At 39.5% G+C, this 24,918-nt stretch overlaps 1 protein-coding gene across 2 annotated transcripts; it reads right to left on the bottom strand.

Annotated features, from left to right (window-relative positions):
* Positions 1–309: 309 nt before the first annotated feature.
* Positions 310–24,700, bottom strand: TSPAN13 (tetraspanin 13). 2 transcript variants are annotated; one of them, XR_016281941.1, is made up of 7 exons: positions 24,469–24,700; positions 12,232–12,399; positions 8,542–8,622; positions 6,140–6,253; positions 5,666–5,776; positions 4,070–4,167; positions 310–3,161 (listed from the first exon to the last, which is right to left on the bottom strand). XR_016281941.1 is itself a non-coding variant. In XM_089533119.1 (6 exons), the coding sequence occupies exons 1-6, from the start codon at positions 24,529–24,531 to the stop codon at positions 3,087–3,089; spliced, it is 612 nt and encodes a 203-aa protein (XP_089389245.1). In that variant the 5' UTR covers positions 24,532–24,697; the 3' UTR covers positions 310–3,086. The 2 variants fall into 2 exon arrangements, 1 of the variants encoding a protein (XP_089389245.1); XM_089533119.1 differs by lacking the exon at positions 4,070–4,167 and having other exon boundaries at positions 24,469–24,697.
* Between the last annotated feature and the right edge of the window lie 218 nt (positions 24,701–24,918).

Raw genomic sequence — 24,918 nt, forward strand, 5'->3', positions numbered from 1 at the left:
AAAAACTCCCAGGACTTTGGCAATTCCCTCTCATGCATGTACTAAGGAGAAATGACTATGAACTTCTTGTAGCCATCTGGTGGACTACAAGAGGAAATGTATGCTGAACTAAGTAGACTTTGGTCTTGATCCAGCCAGGCTTTCCTAATGTTCTTAACTGGAGAGAAATGGTTCACTCAACCACTTCTGGCAAGATAGAAACCACTATTATGAGGAACTGTTTTCCATGAGTCAGGGAAATCTCCATGACCTCACAGCAGTCTTAATTTACATAAAATGTGTTGAATAGTTAATGTTTCCACTACCTGTCTATGTTACACATTCTACATCAGAACATGTAAGTGAATAACCTGTAACCAAAGTACAGTCATCTATTAAATATAAGCAGTTTGGGTGTTTAAGTATTAATGGTGTACATTAACTTTAGAAGGATCATGGATGCAGACAGAACAACCGAACTACCAATTCACAGCTGATTTTTTTTGCTGTTACCACCCCAAACACACACACACACACACACACACACACACAGAGCAATCTCTGTTCAGACTATTGCTGTCCTAAACAATAGGGAGCAAGGCCAGCTCAAGATATTTTGCTCCCTAAATTCTCTTTATAAAAACTGACTGGACTGTCTGTAGAATTTTAGTTCTCTACACAGCACTTGGACTACAACTTCCAGAATCCCCTCACTGGAATTATGGGAGTTGTGGCCCCAAACCCCAAAAAGCTTCTTTTCTGACCTTTCACTGACCACTACACAAGGTCAGCAAACTACCTTTTGGGAGTGCAAGACTGGTTCTTTGGTATACACAGGTCTGGCCTTCTATGTTTCCCAATCGCCAATCTATTGCTCAGAAGTTGGGGGAAGGCATGCCCCACTGACAAATTTCAGCATCCCAAAATCGGGTGTAAAAACATCCTAAAACTGAGCAGAAATCACTTTTACATTCATTCAATTCAGAAGGGGAACACATCCAGGAAGATGATGCACAAATATTTTGAGAGTTCAATCCCATACATGTTTATGCATAAAATCAGTCAGATTTATGCCCAAATACAGAACAAAAGGTAAGAGGTAGCTAGCACAGGTCAAAAAAGAAAACATGAGAAAAGGGAAGACTGAACTAAGACAAAAGGATGCAGGGGCTTGGTTAAAGACAGCTACTATTTTGTTAGTAATTCCCCCAGCCAAGCATTAGTTGCTTTTTTAGCCCATAAGGTTAACACAAGGAAAAGCAGATGCACCTTCAAGCTGCCTGTCAGCTTATGGTGACCTCAGGAATTTAATGGAGTTTTCTTAGGCAAGGAATACTCAGAAGTGGTTTTTCCATTTCCTTCCTGTCAAATACAGCCTACAGCACCCCGCATTCATTGGCGGTCCAAGTACTAACCAGAGCTAGCCATACTTAACATCCAAGCTCAAACAGGATCTGGCAGCTTTGGGGTATTTAGGCTCTTAAGGAAAAACACAGCTAGAATATATTCTTGACTGAAGCATCCTATCTAGGATGAACATCCCTTTCCACCAAGTGCATAGTTTTGGCAGTGATCCACATGGAGCAATGAGGGAGAAAGGGGACACTTGTCTAGCCAGACAGATCAGCTGATTTAACCATGGTGATCAATAAAGTAACTAATGTTACAGCCACATCATCCTTGTATTCAAGTAACACAAGGAAAGAACAGCCTGAGTTGTGGAAGGCAAAATGTCCCATGCAACACTACTGTGCATACACTGGTATGGATATAGCCAAACCATGGCTAATGAAATTATTAGAGTGCTTTTTAAAAATAAATAGAAATAAAATAAGCTGCCAACCACATAAAAATCATCCAATTCTTCTTTTATATCAGAGCCTAACTATTCTAATTATTAAACAATCCATAAATATGATTGTGTTCTATGATGCGGCCAAGTTCCCTTTATGTCATATGACAAGTCTTCATCGGAATTTTAAACATCATTCATCAAAATTTTTATTCCTTTAAATAAACAAGTGAAGCACCACAAAAATCTACTTAATTCACAATCTTCTAGTTCACATTAATGATCAAATATTTTACATATCAATGAATGAATGCAGTTAGTTAAATATAGGAGACAAACATCAGAAGTATCAGGTAACTTACTACATTGCTCAATTATTGTGAAAACAAGACTTCTGAGCCTCAAGTCCAATTTCTTATTGTGACAAGCTAATTGAACATGTAACTTCTCTTATGCCATTTTAAATTACACAGTTCATTTAAATAAAAGTCATTTAGGCATACAGTGACAATTCATATCCCTGTTAATCGGCACTTATTACTATTCTTCACACACAGATACATTCCATGCTCTAAAGTCAATGACAAAGTTACAGTGAATTTTCAATATTGTGAAGGACACCCAGCCACCACAGTCCAATGTGTTCACATGTGTACCAGCCTGCAGCACATGAGAAAGCTAACACACAATTTCTTCATGCACTAAAATGTCAACAGGGGCCTGGAATGGAATCACTACGTTTGCATGGCAATTCTGAAATAGATGGACATAACCAATAAAGAGAAAGGTTTTATACAGTTAAGTTTATAGAAAATGTGGGTGGCAGAGGGAATGGAAAAGAAGGAGAACAGAAAATGAGTTTCCCCCTCTTAGATGAGCTCTAGGTTCTTTTTTACACCATAATACCAAAGAAAGAAGGAGCAGTACAAAACTTTACAGTAGTTTTCAATGGAAATATGCAGCCTTAGGCATTTCAACCAACAATGCTATTTGTTCCAGAGGATGGAAGCAGAATCAATTTCTGGCAGATGAATTTTAAAGATTGTTTCCCACTCTGCAAATAAACAGCAAAGCAACCAAATGATAGAAGATGATGATTATGTCAAATCTTGTTTAGTTGCACAATGGACAAAAACAGTTGATCCAAGGGGAGTACAACAACCAAAACAAGTAAAAGAGGCAGCTAGGAGTCTAGAAGAGTCATCTTATCTCAAGTGCATAACTCTCAGTTAAGTGGAAAGCAGCCAATCAGCAGACAATTCATTTTTAAAAACACAGAAGAAGAAATATTCAGTCTCTTGAGAAAGGTTCCAGGTCAAAGAAATGCACTTGGATTCGCACGAGGATCCTTTTGATTCCTGTATCTGTAGGTGAGCCATACCCCTAAGATCTGAAGTGGGAGAGAGGAGAAAAAAGAGAAGAAAATCAGCTATGTGCACAATGTTTTCAAATACTGCACTGCAGGAATGACTTTCAGTCTATCACCTACCACATTTATTCAGACAGCCTGTGGCACAGGAAGTACTCCTAACTAGTCAGAATATATGTTCAGATAAATTGAAGAGCTATGTATGTATGGATATAGTGACATGATTTCAGTTTACTAGTCTGCTTGAATGAAAACCTGCAAAGCAATCTTTTCTATTACCCCCCATAACATTTTATATTTTAAATATCTACACAATAACTGGAATTTGAAATAAATGTATAGCACACAGTCTTCTTGATGGCATCAAAATAGCACCCATTTTGCTATTCCAATAGATAGTTTTTTAAAAAATTCAAAAAGATACTTTGGAGGTGGGAATCATCAGGCCCTCCAGATGGTGTTGGATTGACAGTCCCAGCAGTCCTAACCAACACAGCCAATAGAGGACTGTTGGGAATTGCAGTCCAATAATTTTTGAAGAGCTCCATGATTATCATGCCTTTAGAAGCTCATGTCTATTCTTTCCTGCTGTTCTAGTTACGTTTTAGAGAATGTTGCTGCCTTCTAAAATGAAAGTGTTCCTTTTTAAAAAATACCTTGGGACATTTAAAGGAAAAAATGACTAGGGTATTTAACAAAGATGGATACATACTGACAAGGATACTTCAACTGAAGGGGTTATCTGAAAACAATTACTGACTGGGTACAGAGGAATTATTTGCATAGAGAAAAACTTTTGTTAGAACTTTGTCCATGTGAAAATTTTCACACACACACACACACACCTCTAGTCCAAGAACAACCCTCTACAGAAGGCACTTAATTTTACCTATATATTACTGAATGTACTCCCAAGCTTAAATACTTACACTATATCTGAAAAATTGTTCATCAAATAATTCCAACAGGTTTTTTTTTCTTCTAATAACTGAATAGAAAGTTTAGATTATCTCTCGCTCAGTAATTGCTGGTGAGGAGTGGGGATGAAACAGGGACATGGAGAAAAATAAATAGATTCTCAAGACATTTGTGAGTAAATTTATTTTCTGCAGTTATTTTAGTGTACTGGTACAGAAATTCTTTCTAATGTATTGATACAAGCAAGAACAGAACAATTCAATTTGGGGACCTCTGCATGTTCCAAGTACTTGTAAAGGCAAGTGTACACAGGACTGCAGGATTATCCAGTGACTAAACCAACCAATTAACTGTCTAATACTCTGCCAATATGAATATATATATATAACAAAGAAGCTCTTTTTCAACTGAAGGTGATGCAATTTTCCTCTGGATATATTGGGCTTATCCAGACATGAAAAAGACCTTAGTAGTGAGGAGACTTTCTAGTGCTTTTCATTTTGATTTTACCATCAGATTCATCCAAAATCTTTCTTGAAATATCCCAGATTTCCTTCACTTCTCCTTCCCTTGTGTTTTTCTTCATTCATCTCAGGCAATTTCTGGTTCATCAATTTCCACTGAGACCTTTTAAGCTATTATTCAGAAGTTGAAGTGCTAAAAATATTTAGCAATATTAAATTAGCTAAGTATTGGGATCATTTTCTTTTATTGCTACCATTCCTCTTTCTCTTGGTTGATCTCTGTTGAATCTGCTATCATAGGAACAGTTGCTGTTTCTTGGTGGCAGATATCTTAGCTAACTCCAGGATAACAGAAACACACTGCCATGGAGAAGTACATTCCATTCCAGGATATACTGTTGTGGCCCAGAGATATTATATACTGTATTTGCCGGCATATAAGACGACCAGGAGTATAAGACAACCCCCAACTTTTTAAATAAAAATATAGAGTTTAGGATATACTCACCGTATAAAGCTACCCCTCTTCCTGAGAAGCTGACAGCCAGCCGTGCACGAGTTCGCCGGCTTCAAGGGGCCTTTGGAGGCCCCTTAGAAGCCGGCGCAGGGCTGCCGGCTTCCCAGGCCTCCGAAGGCCTGAGAAGCCAGCAGCCCCGAGAGCACGCTTGCTGGCTTCAAGGGGCCTCTGGAGGCCCCTTAGAAGCTGGCGCGGGGCAGCCCCGAGAGCACACTTGCTGGCTTCAAGGGGCCTCTGGAGGCCCCTTAGAAGCCGGTGCGGGGCAGCCCCAAGAGCACGCTTGCTGGCTTCAAGGGGCTTCTGGAGGGCCCTTAGAAGCCGGTGCAGGGCTGCTGGCTTCCCAGGCCTCCAGAGGCCTGAGAAGCTGGCGGCCGAGCGCATGCGTGCCGGGGCCCGGGGCTCAACCCAGCGTATAAGACAACCCCCGACTTTTGACCCAATTTTAGAGGGTCAAAAAGTCGTCTTATATGCCGGAAAATATGGTGTGTGTGTGTGTGTGTGTGTGTGTGTGTGTGTGTGTGTGGTATATATATAGTTTTTCCAGACAGCCCAAATGGGCTCATAATACTTAACAAGTTAGTTTTCCCATAAACTGATAGCTTCTCATAATCAAATGTTATACTTACCTCTGTGAAACTAAAGAAGAGTCCAATGCCACCAACAAATCTTAATACCATCCCAGAGTATTCCTTCATTATCGGTGCACAGGGTTGACATGTGTGTGTTTGAACACATTCCTAGAATCAAGCAAAGTTTAAAACACACTTATGATTATCTGATCCCACCATTCCAGAGAGAAGTGAAAACCAGCAGTTTGGAGTACATCCACTACACATATGTCCCTGACCAATTCTGCTATAATTGTACCCATTCCAGAAATATGTGATACTGACCATTTAATAGTTGTATTTCATTATTATTGTCCAATGGATGTGAAGCTTGTTAAGTAGTTTTTAGTGAAATATTAGTAGAAAGGCATATACACCATTAAAAGTATAAGAAACTGAATATTTCTTTCAAAGAGAGACAATATCTGTAATCAGTTTGCTTCTTCTAAAACAAATTTGGTAATGGAAAACACAACCAACTGATGTACTTACAGCAGAACACTCAGCTTCTTCACTGATATTTCTGAATCCACAACAGTTTAGATTCCTCTCAATATCCTGTTTTGCATTATTTGTGTTGTTCCACCCAACTTCTAGAAGCTTGCTCTAGTAAAAACAACAAAGTTGTTTAGTAGTCAGTAGTAGAATTCAAAGACATAGCTGTGTTAGTCTAGTTCAGTATGCAAAGCGATCATGTAGCACCTTTGAGACTTAGGGCTGAAATAGACAGGGCGGCTTGATGCCACCCCTTTGAACACCTGGTTGAGGCCACAGCAACCACAAATCACACCCCCAACCTGGCTTTTTACTGGCACAAAAAGGAGCAGCAAAATTCTGCTCCTTTTTGAGCCAGCAAAAAGCCAATATTTCCACCACTGCAGCAGCTTTGTGGCGCTCCTGTGGCATGTGGCGTCTAAACGTGCTGCTGGAGCACTCCAAAGCTGTGGCAGCGGTGGAAATGTGGGCTTTTTGCTGACTTGGGGGCAGCATCAGAGTGTGCAGTATCTAAATGCTGTGCTCTGACACCGCCCCCAAGCTTGCGCAAAGGGGGTAGTCTGTATTTCCCCCAACTTAGTAGCTGGTAGTTAACCTTCCTTTGAAGTCACCATTCTTCTTTCAATATTTTCTACTTTCAAACCTCCAGATGTGATAATACCTTCTCCTGCTCTTCCTAAATGTCCCATTTTGGCTTCAGTCCTATTGGCATTCATTTTATGAGTCCACTAAGGGGGAGTGATGACAGGAATCACTGAAGAACAGGGGGAGGTGGCTATTCAGATATTTTGATCTATGATGTCATCCTGGCTGGACCTTATGGGACTTGAAGACCAGTACATATGGGGAGCCAAATATCCTAGAATTCTAGCTCTTTTCTTAAATACACAGGCAGAAAGCTGTATGTTGCATTTCCAGGCTTGGTACAGCTTTCTAATCAATAACTGCTATGTTCCATGACTGGAGGACATGTAAGAAATCATCATTAGCTACAGGGCAACAAAAACATGTGGTTTCCAGAGGGGTGATTTGTATTTCTGCAGTTCTGAAGAACCAGGAGGAATATTTGGACAAATCGAAGGCCGCTTCTGAATGTGTAGCTACCAGTGATCTTCAGAGCCAGAACAACATGAAGCATGAGGATTGAGAAATTGCTTGTCAAAAAGTCACCCCTTGTTTTGACTCCAAAGATCATGCAGGGGCAGGCATTAAGGAAAGGAGTCATAAACACATACAATCTGTAGTCTGAGGAGTTCACTGGATAATGAGAAATGATATTTTAAATATGTTTTAGTGTTTTCAATCAGGTTTTCAAATAACACTGTTGCTTAATTCTGCATGATTTAATTTTTGTAAACTATGTTTTTGCATAATTTTTTTAAAAAGTTATTCTGAGCCACCTTGAATCCAACCTTGGAAAAAAGACAGGATCTACATTCAATAATAAATAAAATATAGTGGTACTCCATATCCATGGATACTGCATCTACAGCTTCAACCATCCACGGCTTGAAAATATATATTTTTAAAAAATTTCAAAGAGCAAACTTTGATTTTGCCATTTTATATATGGACACCATTTTACTACACCATTATATATAATGGGAGTTGAGCATCCATGGATTTTTAGATTCATAGGAGGTCCTGGAACCAAACTCCAGCAGATATCAAGGGCCCAATGTAGAATGTTCTACTCTACTCAAACTTCAGCCCCTAACCCCATATGGAGACATATTTGTATACATGATACACTTTAATAAAAATTAATTTGGTATTTTTGTGTCTGGCACTTATTTACACTTAAAGCTGTAAAAATCCAGTTGCTTATGCCTGTCTTAGGCACTTCTGAGAAATGTTGATTACATTATTTATTAATTAGCAGTCAGTTCCACAGAAGTGCCAAGAGCACTGGAAAAAGTTTTATTGTATCTGGCACTGGCTTGACTATTTTAACAACTGTTAAATATCAAATGACATTCTGTTTTAATAATTGATTCTCTATTTTGTAAAGAACTTCAAATGGCATAATAGCATTAATGAAATGAACTGCTTACATGGACTGCTATTGTGTCTTAAAACCAAACTATTTATTGTAATTGCACTTTGACTTATATTTTTTAAAAAAACGTTTTTTGTCATGCAAAATTTACAATGCAGTGGGTGGAGGCAAACATATACATTAAAAATTCATAATCCATCAAAACCTCTTCAGAGAGGATCCTTTTCTGGTGTCGCCATTCTTGGGCAGTAAGCCAATTGTGGTGCATTATCAGTGTGAAAAAATGACATGCAAATTATTAATAATCCGTACTAAAATAATAGTATTAAGAATAAGATTATAATGATGACAATCCAGCTACACATAATTTCAAACAAATAAGTTCCAAGACAGTTCTTACCTGCTGTTCCTTGTTCAATGTCAGACAAGCACAGGAGACTGAAAACTGTATAATGAACACTAGCAAGAGAATTATCATATACTGAAGTTACTTAGTTAAGGCAACCAAGACTGTATTGTAACAAAATACTTCACATATACAAAATTATGCATACCCTCCAAACTATCCCATCTTGGTTAGGAGCACAGGAAGTCTTCCTGAGAAGGAAGTGAGATGATCAATATTTATGGCTGCTATTAAGTGTGACACTATGGTAAATGACATCTGCTTCAAAGAACACAATCAACTCCTACAAGCACCCAAACAGTTAAGTTCTCCTACAAGCACCCAAACAGTTCCTCTATTGTACTGTTTTTAAATTTTGTAAGCCGCCCTGATCATATCTATGGAAGGGCGGGGTAGAAATAAAATTTATTATTATTATTATTATTACACAAGAGAATGGAAGTATTGTAGTCCTAAACAACTTTACAATGAAATTTGTGAAAAATGTACCAGTACAGCAATGATGTCAAGCAGGGCTCTTTTTATGTAGGGATAAAATATTTCAGGTAGCACATGCAGTCCAAATTTTAACTGAAAAATTAAATCAATTTCTATTCTACAATATTGAAGCTGCAATCCTAGATAGACAATTACATAGGAATAAGCCCCATTGAAATTGGTGGAATTTTGTTAACAGGTATGGGATTGTGGTGTGAAATAATTTAGAAACCCCTCTTTAGCCAAATACAGGCAGATTTTTGTATATAACGTCATCACCTGGCCTAGGTTAGTACTTTCACCTAAACATTAATTTGGTTTTATGATGAAAAGGAACAAGCAGTTCCATATATAACTCTCCAAGATACATGAGATACAAATTTAACACCCAGGGTTCTGGATTAATATTTAGCAGAGTAAAACTGAATCCATGGAAACAATATTTGGTTGTGTTTGAGAATAGATGTTTTATTGAGGATGAAGGAATTTTAAAACTGTCAGCAATTTTAGAGTGCTGAAACTGACATATCTACCCAAAAAGCAGCCTGAATTCAAATCTTAAAAGCATACTGAAGCTTCAGGGTAATATGGTTGTAAATGTGTATTGCTAAGGCTTTAAGAACACTAGTGAATACAAGATCAACTAAACTTCTGAAATTTCTACGTTGAAGAACAAAAAAGGACCTTAATGATTCTGCCTACTTTTATGTACCAACACACTGGTCTTGGATTGATTTCTGTTCTGTTGCAATGTGGTTATCTGATCTGGATCTGAAATGCTCTCCTCACTACACGATATGTACCTGTGGGTGAGACTCATCTCTGTTCTCTCTTAAACCAAGCATGTTTTTAAAATAATTTTGGTCTGACCATTTCTGCATTTAACCTGTCCTGCCAAGCAGATGTTTTAAGACTTGGATGCAACAGAAGCAAACACTGACCGTGGTATGACATTAATCACAGACTAGAGAATGTTATAATTGGCCCAAATTTGATGGATTATACTTCATAGAGTTCAACATATAATAAGACCAGCTATACTACAGAAGTTACTACTGACATCCCATGGGAAGTTAAATACTAGCAGAGCTTGGCCTGGCAAACAACCATTGACAGCCTGACTGCTGCCTGATTCAGAGACCCAGTCCATACTCTGGAATAACCCTGGGAGTGGAATGAATCTTGGACCACAGAATGAATAGATATCGTAGGGCCCTCCTGCAACCTGGCAGTCAAGCAGCATGCCACAGCCTCTGAGCTGGTCTTGAACTTGACAGACCACCCCAAGAACCTTTATGGAGAATCTCCTTTGGGGAGTGCAGAGGAGCTACATCACCCATTTTCTCCTTTACCAGCTAGGGTCTAATCATGTAGCAGAGCTCCCAATTTAGGCCTTAGTGAATGGAGTTATTAGTGAAAGAGGCTATTCATACTGTATATTACTGTATCTTACTGTGAATGATTCCAGATACTTCTTTTTTAAATACCTGCAGCAATTAAAAGACAATTCTATAGTGGAGTTTTTGGTTCCAATAAGAGCAACACACTAGACTCTTTCATAGCGAATCCTGCTATCTATAGCAGCATCATGATCAGAACCAATCTAGAACTACAGAAGTGCAAATACTGTTTGATTATAAAACAGGAGGTGCCAAGTGCTCAAATAACAAGGAGCTACTTGCATAACAAGTAAGTGCTGCTGCTATAATTTGCTAGAGTAAAAAGCAATTCACTTGCCACACATTATTAGTAAGCAGACTGTGCCCTCTATACAAACATCCTATTCTATGCTTTCTTCTTCACAAGAAGAAATTTGAATTAACATTAAGACTGGGTTCTATTTCCTTTTTGCAAAAGAGTACAAAATCTCCCTTTAATTCTAAATACAGATGAGCTGAAGAACATTAAATGGATTGACCAATACAACTTTGATACTTTGCTTTTTTAGATTTTACATTATGCAACTTGACCATAGTTTCAAAAACTGTGTACACATTAAAACAACAAACCTTTTTTCAGGGTTAAAATCACTACCCTGTTCTAGAGGTCATACAGCAATTATCTATGTATCACTAAACTAGTAAAGGCTATGATTTAGCACTAAGTCCGAATAATGGAAAGTGGTACAACCGTTATATCTCAGCCTGACTGTAGGATCTCTTGGGCACTGGGACAGTGAAGAACACCAAAGAGTACTTCAGCATTAGGTTATTTTCTAATTATACTACACTCTTGGCCACTGTATTTATGCTTGCTACTATAGCTTCCTTGATTTCGATGGAAAAACATAAGACCCATAGAAATGGGAAAAATCAATGTGAATTCAAAATGTACCCCATGTGCAACAAGCTGACAAGCTGGCAGATTGTAATACAACATTCAAAAAGTCCCTAAACAGTAATACAGACAGTGCCAAAGTTCATTACAAATGCTACAGAGAATAATTTTAAGTTACAAAATACCCCATGTATTCACAATAAAGTATCTTGCATAAATATGTTAATTCTACTGATACATAGAATGACAAATGTATATAAAAAATCACCCATATAGACATGCTTATAAAGAGAAAACCAGAACTACTAACACATGTTTCAGCCCACAAATCTCTATTAAATGTAAAGTATGTGTTCATTGGTGAATGACAGTTTGCTATCTAGGAGCTTTCTGTAGGTTTTATTGTGTGCATTTGTAGGAAAAGGGAGGCTTTTCAGCAGCTAGAAAGGAACTGTTGAATCCTTCTGCAAACAACAGGATCCTTATGCTAAATTTCTGCTTCATACTCACACACTGTTCAGGCTTATGCATTTCTTTAGAAACCCTGATTTTTAGAAAAGAAACATTATTACTACATAGAAGAGCCAAAAATACTTCAAAAAGCCATTAAGTTCAGAGGAAATACATCAGTAATCTGCATCCATGATGTGTAACAATTTCAAAGAAACCAGTCCTACCACAGCAGCCTTGTGACTGATTATAGATGGAGAAATGTTTGTTCGACATTACAAGCGTTTATCAGTGTCATAACTGGATCACAGATCAACCATTTTTTTAAAAAAAAAGTTCCTTGTACTTTGGATGACTTCATTAAAACAGCTTTCCTCCTTGAAATAATGCTTCAAGAGAGCACAAGAAACAATTGATGCAGGTCAAGAAGGGAACAAAATAAGTGCTGGTGCATTAGGAAGGGGTCATGTCAAAGGATACAAAGAAGAGCAACACCTGGTGGTGCTTAATGGCCCCAATCAACCCGACCAGAGCAATCAGGAACAGGAATATCCCCACAGCAACAACTACGCCGACAACCCGGAAACTGGAGATGAGGCCAAAGCCAATGCCCCATGCTGCAATTCCAATCAGCAACAAGCTGACCAACTGCAAGGTAAACAAAGAAAAGGTGATCTTGGGATATTTCTTTAAATGCAGGCGGCAAATGCCAAAGTAAATATGCAATCCAAAGGCCATGAGGATTATGGAAATGATAATATAAAAAGGAACATTTCTCAACTCTGTGTCTCCAAATATTGACTATTATTATTTTGTCAGGGATTTTAAGAAGAGTGGGGTATAACTGAGAAGACAAATAGCTTTATCTACTTTATCTACATCTGTAAGGTTTCCATATCATCAGCTTCACAAATATGTACATGTATAGAAATATGTATACCAATTTAATTAGAAAATAAGTACAGATTAGTAATACTGCCACCCTCGGGCATGTAAATATTAGTATTTTAAGTTAATAATGATAAAACTATGCTGCTAAAATAACTGGGCTCTTCTCCTGTACAAGCAGCTTGGAAAAATCTCATACCACAGAGACATACTGCAATGTATGCTGCCTATGACTTTTCTTCACCATTATTCTGTCTTGCTGCCATTAGGGAAGCCTAATCAAGACTTGCTATAAGATATGCCATTTATTATGACTACTTGTCGAATCCTGTTGATAGGAAGAAAGCATTTACAGTGGTACCCCGGGATACGAATTGACCGCGTTACGAAATTTCCGGGGTACGAAAAAGTTACATTGGAAAAAACTGTTCCGGGTTACGAAAGATTTTTCGGGTTACGAAATTCATTTCGGCGCGAAATTCAAATGTGAAGCGCGGCTAGCGGCTTTCCAGCGCCTTTTCGGGTTGCGAAATGTATCGGGTTACGAACGGCGCCGCGGAACGAATTAAATTCATAACCCGAGGTAGCACTGTATTATTGATATGAAAACAGCCTTTCTATTTGAACTGAACTAAATGCTGTGTAAATACTGTAGTTATATTTCCTGCCTAAGGTGACATCCCAAGCTAGATGTATGGACACCCATGTTTTTTTTTCTGCAGGAAGCTTCTGCTTTTCCTGTTTCTGCAAAAGCAAAGACAGATGCCAAAGTGTTGAATAAAAAAGTCAGACTAAGTCACCTTGCCTACACTAGGACATGGAGAAAGGGAAACCAATGCTTTTCATAAAGTACAACAAACTGAACTACTTGCAGGGACATCTCAAGCTTGAAACTAGACCCATAGCAAATACAGCAAATATAAATGGATTATACTACAAGTTAATTACCCTAACTATCAGTGCAATCAGACCAAGAAGGAGATTTTGTTTCTGAAAAATCCAAGCACTCTACCAAATGCAGTAATGTTTTTCTCTAAGACACCCTCTGAACAACCAGGACTCTCTAAATATAACTCCTTCTGTATTTTTCATTGATCACCAGAGCATCTGTGAGGCAGATCTAAACCATCTATGGTACCTTTGAAGGTATATAAATCGTGAAAGCATCTGATGACCCACATGTTCTACAAGATATACAAAATAAGGCTGAAAACAGAAATACTAAAACAGTCTAGCAAAAGGTTCCAACTTTATGCATGTTTACTCTAAAGTAAGGTCCACTGGGGATAGATATTACTCAGTATTCCTTACTCTTTTTAGTCCTTAATGACCAACTTCAGCTCAGGGGGGGGGATATTCCTGAATTTGAAAAAATGCAGGAGGGGCAACCAAAATTATTTAAGTACTGGAGCACCTCACCTCTGAGGAACAGTCAAAATGTTTGAAATTCTTCCCTTACAGAGGAAAAAATGCAGTCACGGGTGACATGATAGAAGTATATAAAATTATACAATCACCCTAAGGAGATTCAGGGCAGAGAAAGGGAAATACATACACAGTACACAGTCAGCTCACTAACAAAATGTAGTGATGGCTGATGACTTAAATGGCTTTAAAGGGGATATTAGACAAATTCACAGAAGAAAAAGCCTAATGGAAATAGCTATATATTGCCTAATAAATCAGAAGTAATATAACTTGCAGTACCAATTGATGGGGAATCTAAACAGTCTATCTGTGTTCACATTCTGTTTTTGAGCCCACTCTGTATGTGGGTCTTTCATAGACACCTGATTAGCTAATGTGGGAATACATTGCATGACCAAGTATGCCTTTGGTCTGACCTAAGAAGACTCCTATTTTCTTTTGCTGGTCAGTTGACTGATCCACTGGTCATTTGTCTCTGTTTGGTGTTTCAAGGTTCTACACTGCTAGAATTATAGAATCATAGAATCACTCAGGGTTCCTTCAAGTCACATAATATAGGAGTGTGTTCCTTCTTATTATAGAGTTAATACTATGGTTCAACACACAGAATTTGCCCATACACACATAACAATAACTATGGTTCTAAACACAATAAATTTCAATTTACTTCTAAGTAAACGTGATAAGAATTGGAGGGTAGGGTTAAAAACATATGGACTTTTTGAGTTTGAACTCAAATACATTATATTAAAACATCAATCATGCAATTAAAAATACATTTTGCAAAAGAAGAAATGAAATGCATGTTAAAATTGCCTGAGAACAGCAATAAGCTATATTCATTAATTAAAGAATTCATTTTGGGAAAAGCTTCAACAGGTGGTGTTCATTTATACAATAAGAACCCATTTTCTGCAATCTTACTAAATTGAAACTAATAAAAACCTCTAATCCTCCCCCTCAGAACAGTTCCAGGGATGGCAGCAAGCACCCTCTTTCACACTTGGAATGTCCCAACCAAAGGAATTTCTGGTATAGTTATGGATGTTACATTATCATTATCATTATTATTATTATTATATTTCACCCATGCACAGTAAGTACTTGAAAAATTATGCTACAGGATGGCATAGGAGAAATAGGTAAGACTACACAGCGCTCCAATCATGCTGGGCTGTCAAGGTGTCAACAAAGCTCAACCACTGCCTGTCTGTGAATTTTTATTTATTTCACGTCTTCACATTTCTTCACAAACTGGGACTCAAGATGGCTCATGATAAGATTTTAAAAATGGATACAAACAGTCACATAAAAGTTATTATTTAATGGTGAACTATCATATTAAATTGTAATATTATTACTTTAAATAAAACCATTCGTAAGCAGATACTAAAGGAACAGAAACTAACAGCATCTTGAACTTGTGCTTGGAATTCAAAAAGGATGTTGGGAAGCTGGAGCGTATCCAGAGGAGGGCGGCCAAAATGGTGAAGGATCAGGAAACCATGTCTTATGAGGAAAGACTTAGGCATCTGGGTATGTTTAGCCTGGAGAAGAGAAGGTTCAGAGGTGATATGATAGCCCTGTTTAAGTATTTGAAGAGGTGTCCTATTGAGAATGGAGCAAGCTTGTTTTCAGCTGCTCCAAGCACTAGGATATCAAGCAGTGGATTCAAACTACAGAAAAAGAGATTCCAGTTCAACATTAGGAAGAACTTCCTGATAGTAAGAGCTGTTTAACAGTGGACCACACTGCATCAAAGTGTGGTGAAGTCTCCTTCTTTGAAGGTCTTTAAACAGAGGCTGGATGGCCATCTATTGGGGGTGTTTTGATTGTGTTTTCCTGCCTGACTGAGGGTTGGATTTGATGGGCCTTGTGATCTCTTACAACTCTATGATTCCATGAAACCCAGTGTTTCTCAGGCTGGCAGTGAAGCATTCTTCAGTCCCCTGAAAAGGAAACAACTTTTAGATGATGCATGCCCAGTTCAAAATACAAGGCTCACAGGATTGTCTTAGATCGCAAAATTGCTCAGCACTACAACATCTTGAGATCCAAATATGTAAATGTGCCTATATCAATCTGCCTGATTCACAATCTTCAGAGCAGTCTCTTCTGAGAAGTATCTTATGGGGGAACATCTGGCACACATACACTCCGATAGTGCCATAGTATTTCCAGTTTCTATTTATACTAAAAACAGCAAAGACAATAAAAAAGACAGTGAAGGAAGTTAATAGGAAGAAAATAAACTCATGTGAAATGTGGTGCTTGACAATAGGCTCTTTAGTACCAAAAGACAAATACATGGGTACTACATGATCATCGCAGAAAAGCGGTATAAAAATAAAATTTTATTATTATTATTTATTATTACAGTAAATCAAGCCTGAACTCTCCCTAAAGGAGCCCTGGTGGCGCAGTGGTTAAATGCCTGTACTGCAGCCATTAACTCAAAACCACAAGGTTGCGAGTTCAAGACCAGCAAAAGGGCCCAAGCTCGACTCAGGCTTTCATCCTTCCGAGGTCGCTAAAATGAGTACCCAGACTGTTGGGGGCAAATTAGCTTACTTGCTAATTAGCTTACTTGCTGTTCACCGCTATGATCTTTGGAATAGCGGTATATAAATAAAACAAATTATTAATTATTATTATTATTAAAAGCTAGAAAGGCTTAACTAAGGCTATTCTACTTCAGACTAAAATAAACTAAGGCTATTGTACTTCGGACATATAACGAGACAACAAGACTACTTAGGAAAGACCAATAACGCTTGACAAAGTGGAAAGCAGTAGGAGGACCACATTACAGGTGGATAGACTTGACCAAGGAAATCACAGTTCCGAGTCTACAAGATCTTAGGAAGACTGTTAATAGCAGGGTGAGCCAGTATGACATAGTAGTTTGTGTGTTGGACTATGACTCAGGAGATCAGGATTCAATTTCCAGCTTGGCCATGAAATCCACTGGGTGACCCTGGGCAAGCCACATGCTCTCAGCCTCAGAGGAAGGCAAAGGCAAACTTCATCTGAACAAATCTTGCCAAGAAACCCCCATGACAGGATCGTCATAAGTTGTAAACAACTTGAAGGCACATATGAACAATACAGCATCATTCAGATACTTTGTTCACCACCTTCTTGATCTTGTTTCCCAGCTGCTACAGTTCTTGTTCTAAGAGTATAAGGACATGCAGACAAACTGACCGGTGTAACACACACACACACCAAACACTTAAATTTCCAGCAAATATTAAATTATTTGGTTCCAAAGATGCTTCATACATCACATGGCCAAAAATGATGTTTCCACTGCTTACCCACGTGCCTGAAACCTATACATTAATATTCATTTTCTGTTTGTGTAATGTATGCATTAAAGATATAATGTATGACCTGGCTTTCAATGAATGGCAGACATTTCATTGGAAAGAATATATTGCTGAATGAAACAGCATCTTAAAGCTTTCATTTCTAACAGTTTAGCTACTAAATAACCTCAACTATTTTGGACATCATTGAAAAGTGATATTATAAGACTGGTACTGATTGGTGTCTCTCATGTCAGTGGAGCAATAAATCCACTATGTTTTAATCTGAACTTTTAAAGTTCCAGGGTTTGGAACCTGATCCTGCAAATGGATTCAGAACTTTGGATTTGGAATGCATTCACTACTCCACTAACGCAGAAGCACCAGCCCTCACTATACAGCATTACATGCATCAAACCACTGATGAAAGAGAAGAACCACTATAAGAAATATATCCAAATGTACCTTGGGAATAGAAAGTGAGATATTGGCAGTGCTATCAACTAACTCTCATGGATGTGGTAACAAGAACATAAGACTGCTTAAACAGATCAGGAAACCCACAAATGAGATATATGAAAGCCTGCATTGCACTGTTTGACTAGGACTGGGGAAATCTGGGTGCAGTTCCTCACCTAGGCCTGGAGCTTACTGGATACCTTTGGGGAAAGCACTATCCATCTTCAGACTAATCTGATTCACAGGGCTTTTGTGAGGACAAAAACAGGAAGGCAATAAACTCCTTGGAGAGCAGAAGGCATATGAATATAACAAACACATAAATAAATAAACAGCCTCTCCTATGGCTGCTCCCCAGTAACTGGCATTCTAGATCATTAGTATTCTAAGCTAGTAGCTTTCAGTGTGGCTGATGGCAAGAATTTTCATAGGTAAACTATGTGCCACATGTGAAGAAATAACAAAGATGGTGAAATCATTTCTTAAGCAGAAGGGATTCCTAAAACTCTTTCTCTTAATTTCATTCAGCTGGGTATTTGTTGCACTGGTTTCAGTGTAGCTTATTATGTTGACTAAAAACTATGCTCTTAGTCTAATACTTGTCCTAGTAAAATTACATAAGTGCTTTTCTGCAGATATGGAATTTGCCCTTGACCCTGCAGTGAAACCAACAACAATAGTTAATAAGGTTATGACCACATAGTCATAGAAAACCTGATGACCACATAGTAAATATATAGGTTCTCCAGAAAAAGACTGACCTTGGTTCACATGTATGGGATAAACTTACATTAAAAATATGGCACGAAATAGTAGGTGATGGTACAGTGGGACCTTGGTATCTGCTGGGGTTTGGTTCAGGAGCCCCCATGGGTATCAAGATTCATGGATGCTTAAGTCCCATTAAATACAATGGCATAGTAAAATGGTGTTCTTTATATAAAATGGCAAAATCAAGGTTTGCTTTGTGGAATTTATTTATTGATTGATTTTGAATATTTTCAATCCGTGGATGCTTGAATCAGTGGATAAAAAAACCAATCCGTGGATAGGAAGGCTGACTGTAGTTGCAATTCAACAATATCTGAAGGGCCATATGTTATTAACCTATACTTAGGCCCAAGATGCATGGGCCAAATAAGACAGCTTCCGACTGCTTTGGGAGGTGTAACATTTACATGACGCATGTAGGCCGTGCAAGCAAGAAAAAGCCAGCCCCAAAAGGAGCAGATTTGGGAGTGTGGTGGCAGCCTGCTTTGGAAGTGGGCCATGTGATCTCCACAGTCATGGCGCGATCGGGTAGACCGCTGCTTCCAGGTTGTCTGCTTCAGCCCAACAATAACAATCCAACATAGCATGTTTATTTTGTTGTTGTTGTGTGCCTTCAAGTTAGCTCTATTTATGGTGTCCCTAAGGTGAACATGTGAGCCAGTGTGATGTAATGATTTGACCACTAGACTATGACTCCAGGGTTTGGATCCTGGCTTGGCCATGTAAACCCACTGGGTGTCCATGAGCAAGTCACTCTCTCTCAGCCTCAGAGGATGGCAATGGAAGAGCCCCTCTGTAGGAACTTGTCAAGAAAATTGTCAGGCAGAAAAATCAGGCAGAAAAATCTATCATATTTGTAATACTACACTGATAACATATTCTACCTATCAATGAGATTTACTCCCAGGCAGATGTAAAACAATAAAATTGCAGACAAAGGCCTGTTACAGACTGCCAAAATAAAGCTGCTTCAGGTCTCTTTGGAGGTATGCTGTTTAAATGATGCACGCATCCTAAGAATCTGGAAGCTGCACCAAAGCTACACTCTAGTGCTTAGGAATGGAGTGTGGCTTTGGCGCAACCTCCAGACTTTTAGGACCCACGCATCATTTAAATAGCATACCTTCAAAGAGACTCGAAGCAGCTTTATTTTGGCAGTCTGTAACAGGCCAAAGTTTTGAAGCATTTCTTTTTAAACTAAGAAGCATATAATGGCATAAACCTTTTTGTATGTAAAATTATTTATAGACAGGACAATTCAATTGCCACATAGGTATAGGTTGGGAGAAGGAGCATAAATGCTGGATTAACCAAAGGAAAAGTTGGACACTCATCTATTTTGGTTGTTAATTAATATTTTATACAACTATGTCATGGAAGATTTGTCACATAATTTTTTCTGGTTACAAGATGCATATAACCTAAATCTTCCTGTTCATCCTAACTAGAGCAGACTCCTTGGATCAATGGGATTTACCCAGCTACTGACTCAGAGAGCAACAAATGAGTCAATGGTTCTAACAGGGATGGGAGTCATGAAGCCCTCCATAAGTTGGCGGGTGCTAGTCAATTTGCCCTAACCAACATAGCCCATGACTATGATGGGACTTGCAATCCAACAATTTCTATAGAGCCACACAATTCTCACCTCTGGAGTAACCAATAAGATTAAGGTGTGAATTTTTCAAGAAATGGGTAACAGGAAAGATGTTCAACAAGTAAAACTTTCCCTATTGTGCCTCTATATCTAGGGTGGGGCTGGATGCAGGGAAGAAGAATAGGGGCACATTATAATTATTATAAGTTTATAGTATTTATTATGATTGTATTTACTATAAGCATAATAGGTTTGCCAAGAAAACCCTTGGATGGGGTCACCATAACTCAGACTTGAGCCTAAACACCCTAAAGCAGGGGTTCTCCAACTTTTTACCCTTGTGACCCCCCTTTACATTTACATGCAGACATCGTAACACACACACACCACTTCACATAAAATATGAATAAATATATTTTGTTTGTTTAATGTGCATATTTTCATTCACACATTCATGTATATTCATATTTTAACATTTCATAAGGAAATATTTCTTCTCCTTTTCCCTCAGGCAAAGGTTTCAAGTGCCCTCCTTGCCTTTCTCTTCCCCTCAGGACAGAAAGGGTTTGAGAAATGGAGGAGCAGGGTGAGGGGAGAGATCAGGGCCTCCAAATCTCACATATCGTACCTCACACCCCACAGTGTTAGATCCACTGCCATAAAGGCATCAGATCCCATCTGATCTTAGAAGCTAAGCAGGACCAGTCCTGCTTAGCACTTGGATAGGAGACAGCAAAGAAATACTAGGTGTTGTAGGCTGTATTTAAGAGGAAAGAACTGGCAAGACTACCTCTGAGTCTTTCTTGCCTAAGAAAAAAGCCTATGAAAATCATGGCATTGCCTTAAGTCAGCAGGTGACTTGAAGACAAACATGCACAAGTGAGACTTGACTTAGAGGCCAATAACAGCAATAAAACCATATTGGGGCACAACAATAAAAGATGTGATGCAGGGAAATCACTAGGGGGGAGCTGAGGGCCTGACTCGCACCAGAGACACCCTAAGGGGGGGGGGAGGACACCATTGCTCCCCAAACTTTGTGGCAGAAACAGGCTCTGGCATCCACTTGTCTACTTAAAATGCTGAAGAGAAGATGTGAGTGGAGTAAGGCTCAGTGGAGAAAAAGGAGAGGTCCCAAGTATTTTTTTAAAATAAATTTTAAATGTTAAACACACACACACACACACACACATATATATATATATATTAAAATGCACTTTAACCACATGAAACTATGTACCTGTATACACATTTAGGCTGCCCGTATGATATTGTAATTTAAAGATATAACTTTAATTTTGCTAGTTGTGTATGTCACATACACAATTACACTATAATCATTACATTCAGCAATATACGTAGGGTGACCAGATGTCCCAATCACCAAGGAGGAGAAGGCATCGCAAAATGTAGGATGTTGTTGTGTGCCTCCAAGTCATTTTTTTTTTACTTAGGACAACCCTAAAGCAACCCTATCCCTGAGTTTTCTTGTCAGGTTTCTTCAGAGGCAGGGGGGACAGGTGTCCACACTGCAAAGGAGGAGAAAGCACTGCGAAATGTAGGCCATTCAACAAAAATGGAGCCCACAAACAAAGAAAAACCCAGAACACTCCTAGAAATATAAACTCATGCTTTTTACTCAAGCTCAAAATAGAGGACATTTTGAAATTCCTCCTGAATGGAAGACTGAGATGTAGGATGTGTCCTGGAAAACCCTGGTCACCCTGGATATACGGGAATTCTGACTTAGGCATTAGTACCAAAAAAACAAACAAAACATTATTGTACTAAGGATTATGTAATGTGTGGTATGGGAGGAGTTCAAGGGGGAAGGATGACATCAACCCTAGTCATGCCACTGCTGTGACAAGACACCAGTGACGAGATTTGGTCCACTTTTTCCAGGACAGGTCCTCCATTTCCACCTTCCGTCCCGAAGGAATATCAAAAAGCCCTCCATTTTTGAGCCTGGCTAAGAAGCATGGATTTATCTTTTCTAGGAGTGTTTTGAGTTTCTTCTGGTTCTGGCCTACATTTTTCTCAAATGAGCTACCAGGGTGAGAAGACTTGGTCCTCCTTTTCCACGACGCATCCTCCGTTTCCACCTTCTGTCCAGGTGGAATTCCAAAATGTCTTCCATTTTGAGCCTGACTCAGAAGCATGATTTTTTTTTCTTTCCAGGAGTGTTTTGTGCTTTTATTTGGTCATGGCCTACATTTTTCCCGAAGGTCCTACACGGTCAGGGCGGTTCGTGGAGGAGAGAGATGCCAGGCTCCTACAAATACCCCCCCCCCAAAAAAAAAACCCTGGTTCTCTCTGACCCTTCTTGGTGGTCTCTCATGGCCTCTGATGGCCAGAAAAGGCCAAGAAAGCCAGGCTGTGGAAGGAAAGGGGGATTTTGACGCAACCCACTGCCCCTCACAAACCCACATACACAGCTCTACACAAACACACACTTTGGGCTCAGGCCTAAGGGAGGGTCCCCTCAACCTGGAGGTCCCCAGCATAGTGTAAAAGGTGACCAAGCACCTTCCTTTCCCCAGATGTGTTCTACATTTCTATGAATATGCACCATGACCTATTATTATTATGATGATTATTATTACATTATTTATATCCTGCCCTTCCCCCAAAACCAAGACTCGGGGTGGCTCACAACATTAAAAACAGTACGATTAAAAGCCTACAAAAATAGTACACTAAAACAGAATTACATTATCACAACATTAAAAAGAAAATGTCCTGCATTTCAACCTACAGTTCAGCCCAGGAGGCATGCTAAAAATGTGTTGGTTTGTATAGCCAAAATACCGATAAAAGCCTGCCTATGGCGTACAGTCTAAAAACAGAAGAAGAAAGTTAATAAAATATTAACGTCATTAATGTCTACGATCAAAACAAAAAAAAACAAAACAATATCATCATCATCATCATCATCATCATATAATTATTATATTTATTTATCTCCCACCCTTTCCCCAAAACTGGGACTCAGTGCAAGATCAAAACAACAATAATAAAATATTATTATTATTTAATTGTTGTATTTATTTATATCCCACCCTTTCCCCAAAACAGGAACTCAAGGGAGCTCCCAACATTAAAAACAGTACAATTAAAAGCATACAAAAACAGTATTAAATTATTACAGCATTAAAAATGTCCTACATTTCAACCCACCAAAATATCCCTCCATTTTGAGCATGGTTAAGAAGCCTGGATTTGCTCTTTCTAAGAGTGGTTTTGAGCCTCTTTTGGGTCATGTCCTCCCTTTTATTTTATTTCTTTTCTTGGGAGGTTGCCTAGTGGTTGGAGTCTTGAGACTCTAGGGCTCCGGGTGACCAGGTTTGGTCCTCCTTTTCCAGGACATGTCCTCCACTTCATCCAGTCCCACAAAGGGTAGGCCACACCTTCTCTTCCAACCCACCCAGGAGGGATTCCAAAAGGTCACGAAAAAAGAACCATTGTCCCACTTGGTTCCCCCCCCCTGACCTGGAACATCATACAGAGCACCCCAAGAAGATGCCCCTCTCTAATTGTTTCAATGATTTAAATGTATTTTATTATTGTTTGATGGGGAATTATTATGTGTTGCTTTAGGAGGGAGGGAGGGGGATCATGGGATGTATTTTTATAGTGCATGATGTACTTGATATTGCATTTGACCATTGCTGTCAGCCGCCTCGATCCTGTTGGAGAGGCGGGATAAAAAATAAATTGTTATTATTATTATCTTTATAAGGCCACGTCCTCCCTTTCTCTTGAAGGCCCTCCATTTTGGGGGTAAGCGGTTTGAGCCTCGGACTAGGACTCTAGAGACCAGGGTTCGAATCTTTCTGCTGGGCTACAGAAACCCAGTGGCCAAGTCACACTCTCTCAGCCTCAAGAAGATAGCCATAGCCCAAAAAAGAAGGGGGGGGAACCCATGGGAAGAAACCTGGCCAAGGCAACCTCTCAAGACAAGGTCCCCATAGGATGGAAAAGGACTCTGGGGACCAAGGTTCGAATCCTTCTGCTCTGCCATAGAAACCCCAGGTCACACTCTCTCAGCCTCAAGAGGATGGCCATAAACCCCACCCCACTCCCAAAAAAGGGGGAGGGGGAGAAGAAGAAATCCATCTGAAGAAACCTGGCCAAGGAAACCTCTCCAGGCAAACTCTCCATAGGATGGGGAAGGACTTGGAAGGCACCCAAGAGCCATGAAGAAGCAGAGAAGCCCCCCCCCCAAGCCTGGTCCCCCCCCATGCCTGCCCCTTGGCTGACCGTGTAGAGGAGGTTGAGGGCGCAGAGCCAGTTCTTGGAGCAGGAGAAGCCCCCGCACACCATCTCGATGCAGCGTCTCTTGAGGCTGGAAAGGGGTCTGGGGCGTCTCTCCTGCCTTTCCACCCGAGATTCTGCGCCTCGCGTGGGAAAGGCAGCAGGTAGAAGGCGCAGCTGGAGCCAAAACCCGGATCCTGGATTTGGAACGGAGTCTCTTTTGCAGCAGTTCAGGGTCCTGGGGAGGGGCGGGGTCGGGACAGCTCCGCTCTCTCATTGGCTGATCTAGGGAGACAAAGGTAGAAATATGCAAATAGCTCCAGCCTGGTCACTCTGGATGATGATGATGATGATGATGATGACCCAGATCCGGGAAGGGAGGAGGGAGAGCAGGAGGTTGCACGCAGCCTAGTTTCTTTATGGCTGCGTCTGCACTGCAGCAATAATCCATTTTGA

Source organism: Sceloporus occidentalis, unplaced genomic scaffold, assembly GCF_023333645.1.
Source record: "Sceloporus occidentalis isolate IW3139 unplaced genomic scaffold, rSceOcc1.0.p SCAF_7, whole genome shotgun sequence".
In the NCBI taxonomy this organism is placed as follows: domain Eukaryota; kingdom Metazoa; phylum Chordata; class Lepidosauria; order Squamata; family Phrynosomatidae; genus Sceloporus; species Sceloporus occidentalis.

Coding starts and splice junctions, on each gene's coding strand:
- TSPAN13 (XM_089533119.1), bottom strand. CDS start 24,531: ATGGTGTGCGGGGGCTTCTCCTGCTCCAAGAACTGGCTCTGCGCCCTC. Junction 12,400..24,468: donor CCCTCAACCTCCTCTACACG/GTCAGCCAAGGG, acceptor TTTACCTTGCAG/TTGGTCAGCTTGTTGCTGAT. Junction 5,777..6,139: donor AAGAAGCTGAGTGTTCTGCT/GTAAGTACATCA, acceptor GCTTGATTCTAG/GAATGTGTTCAAACACACAC.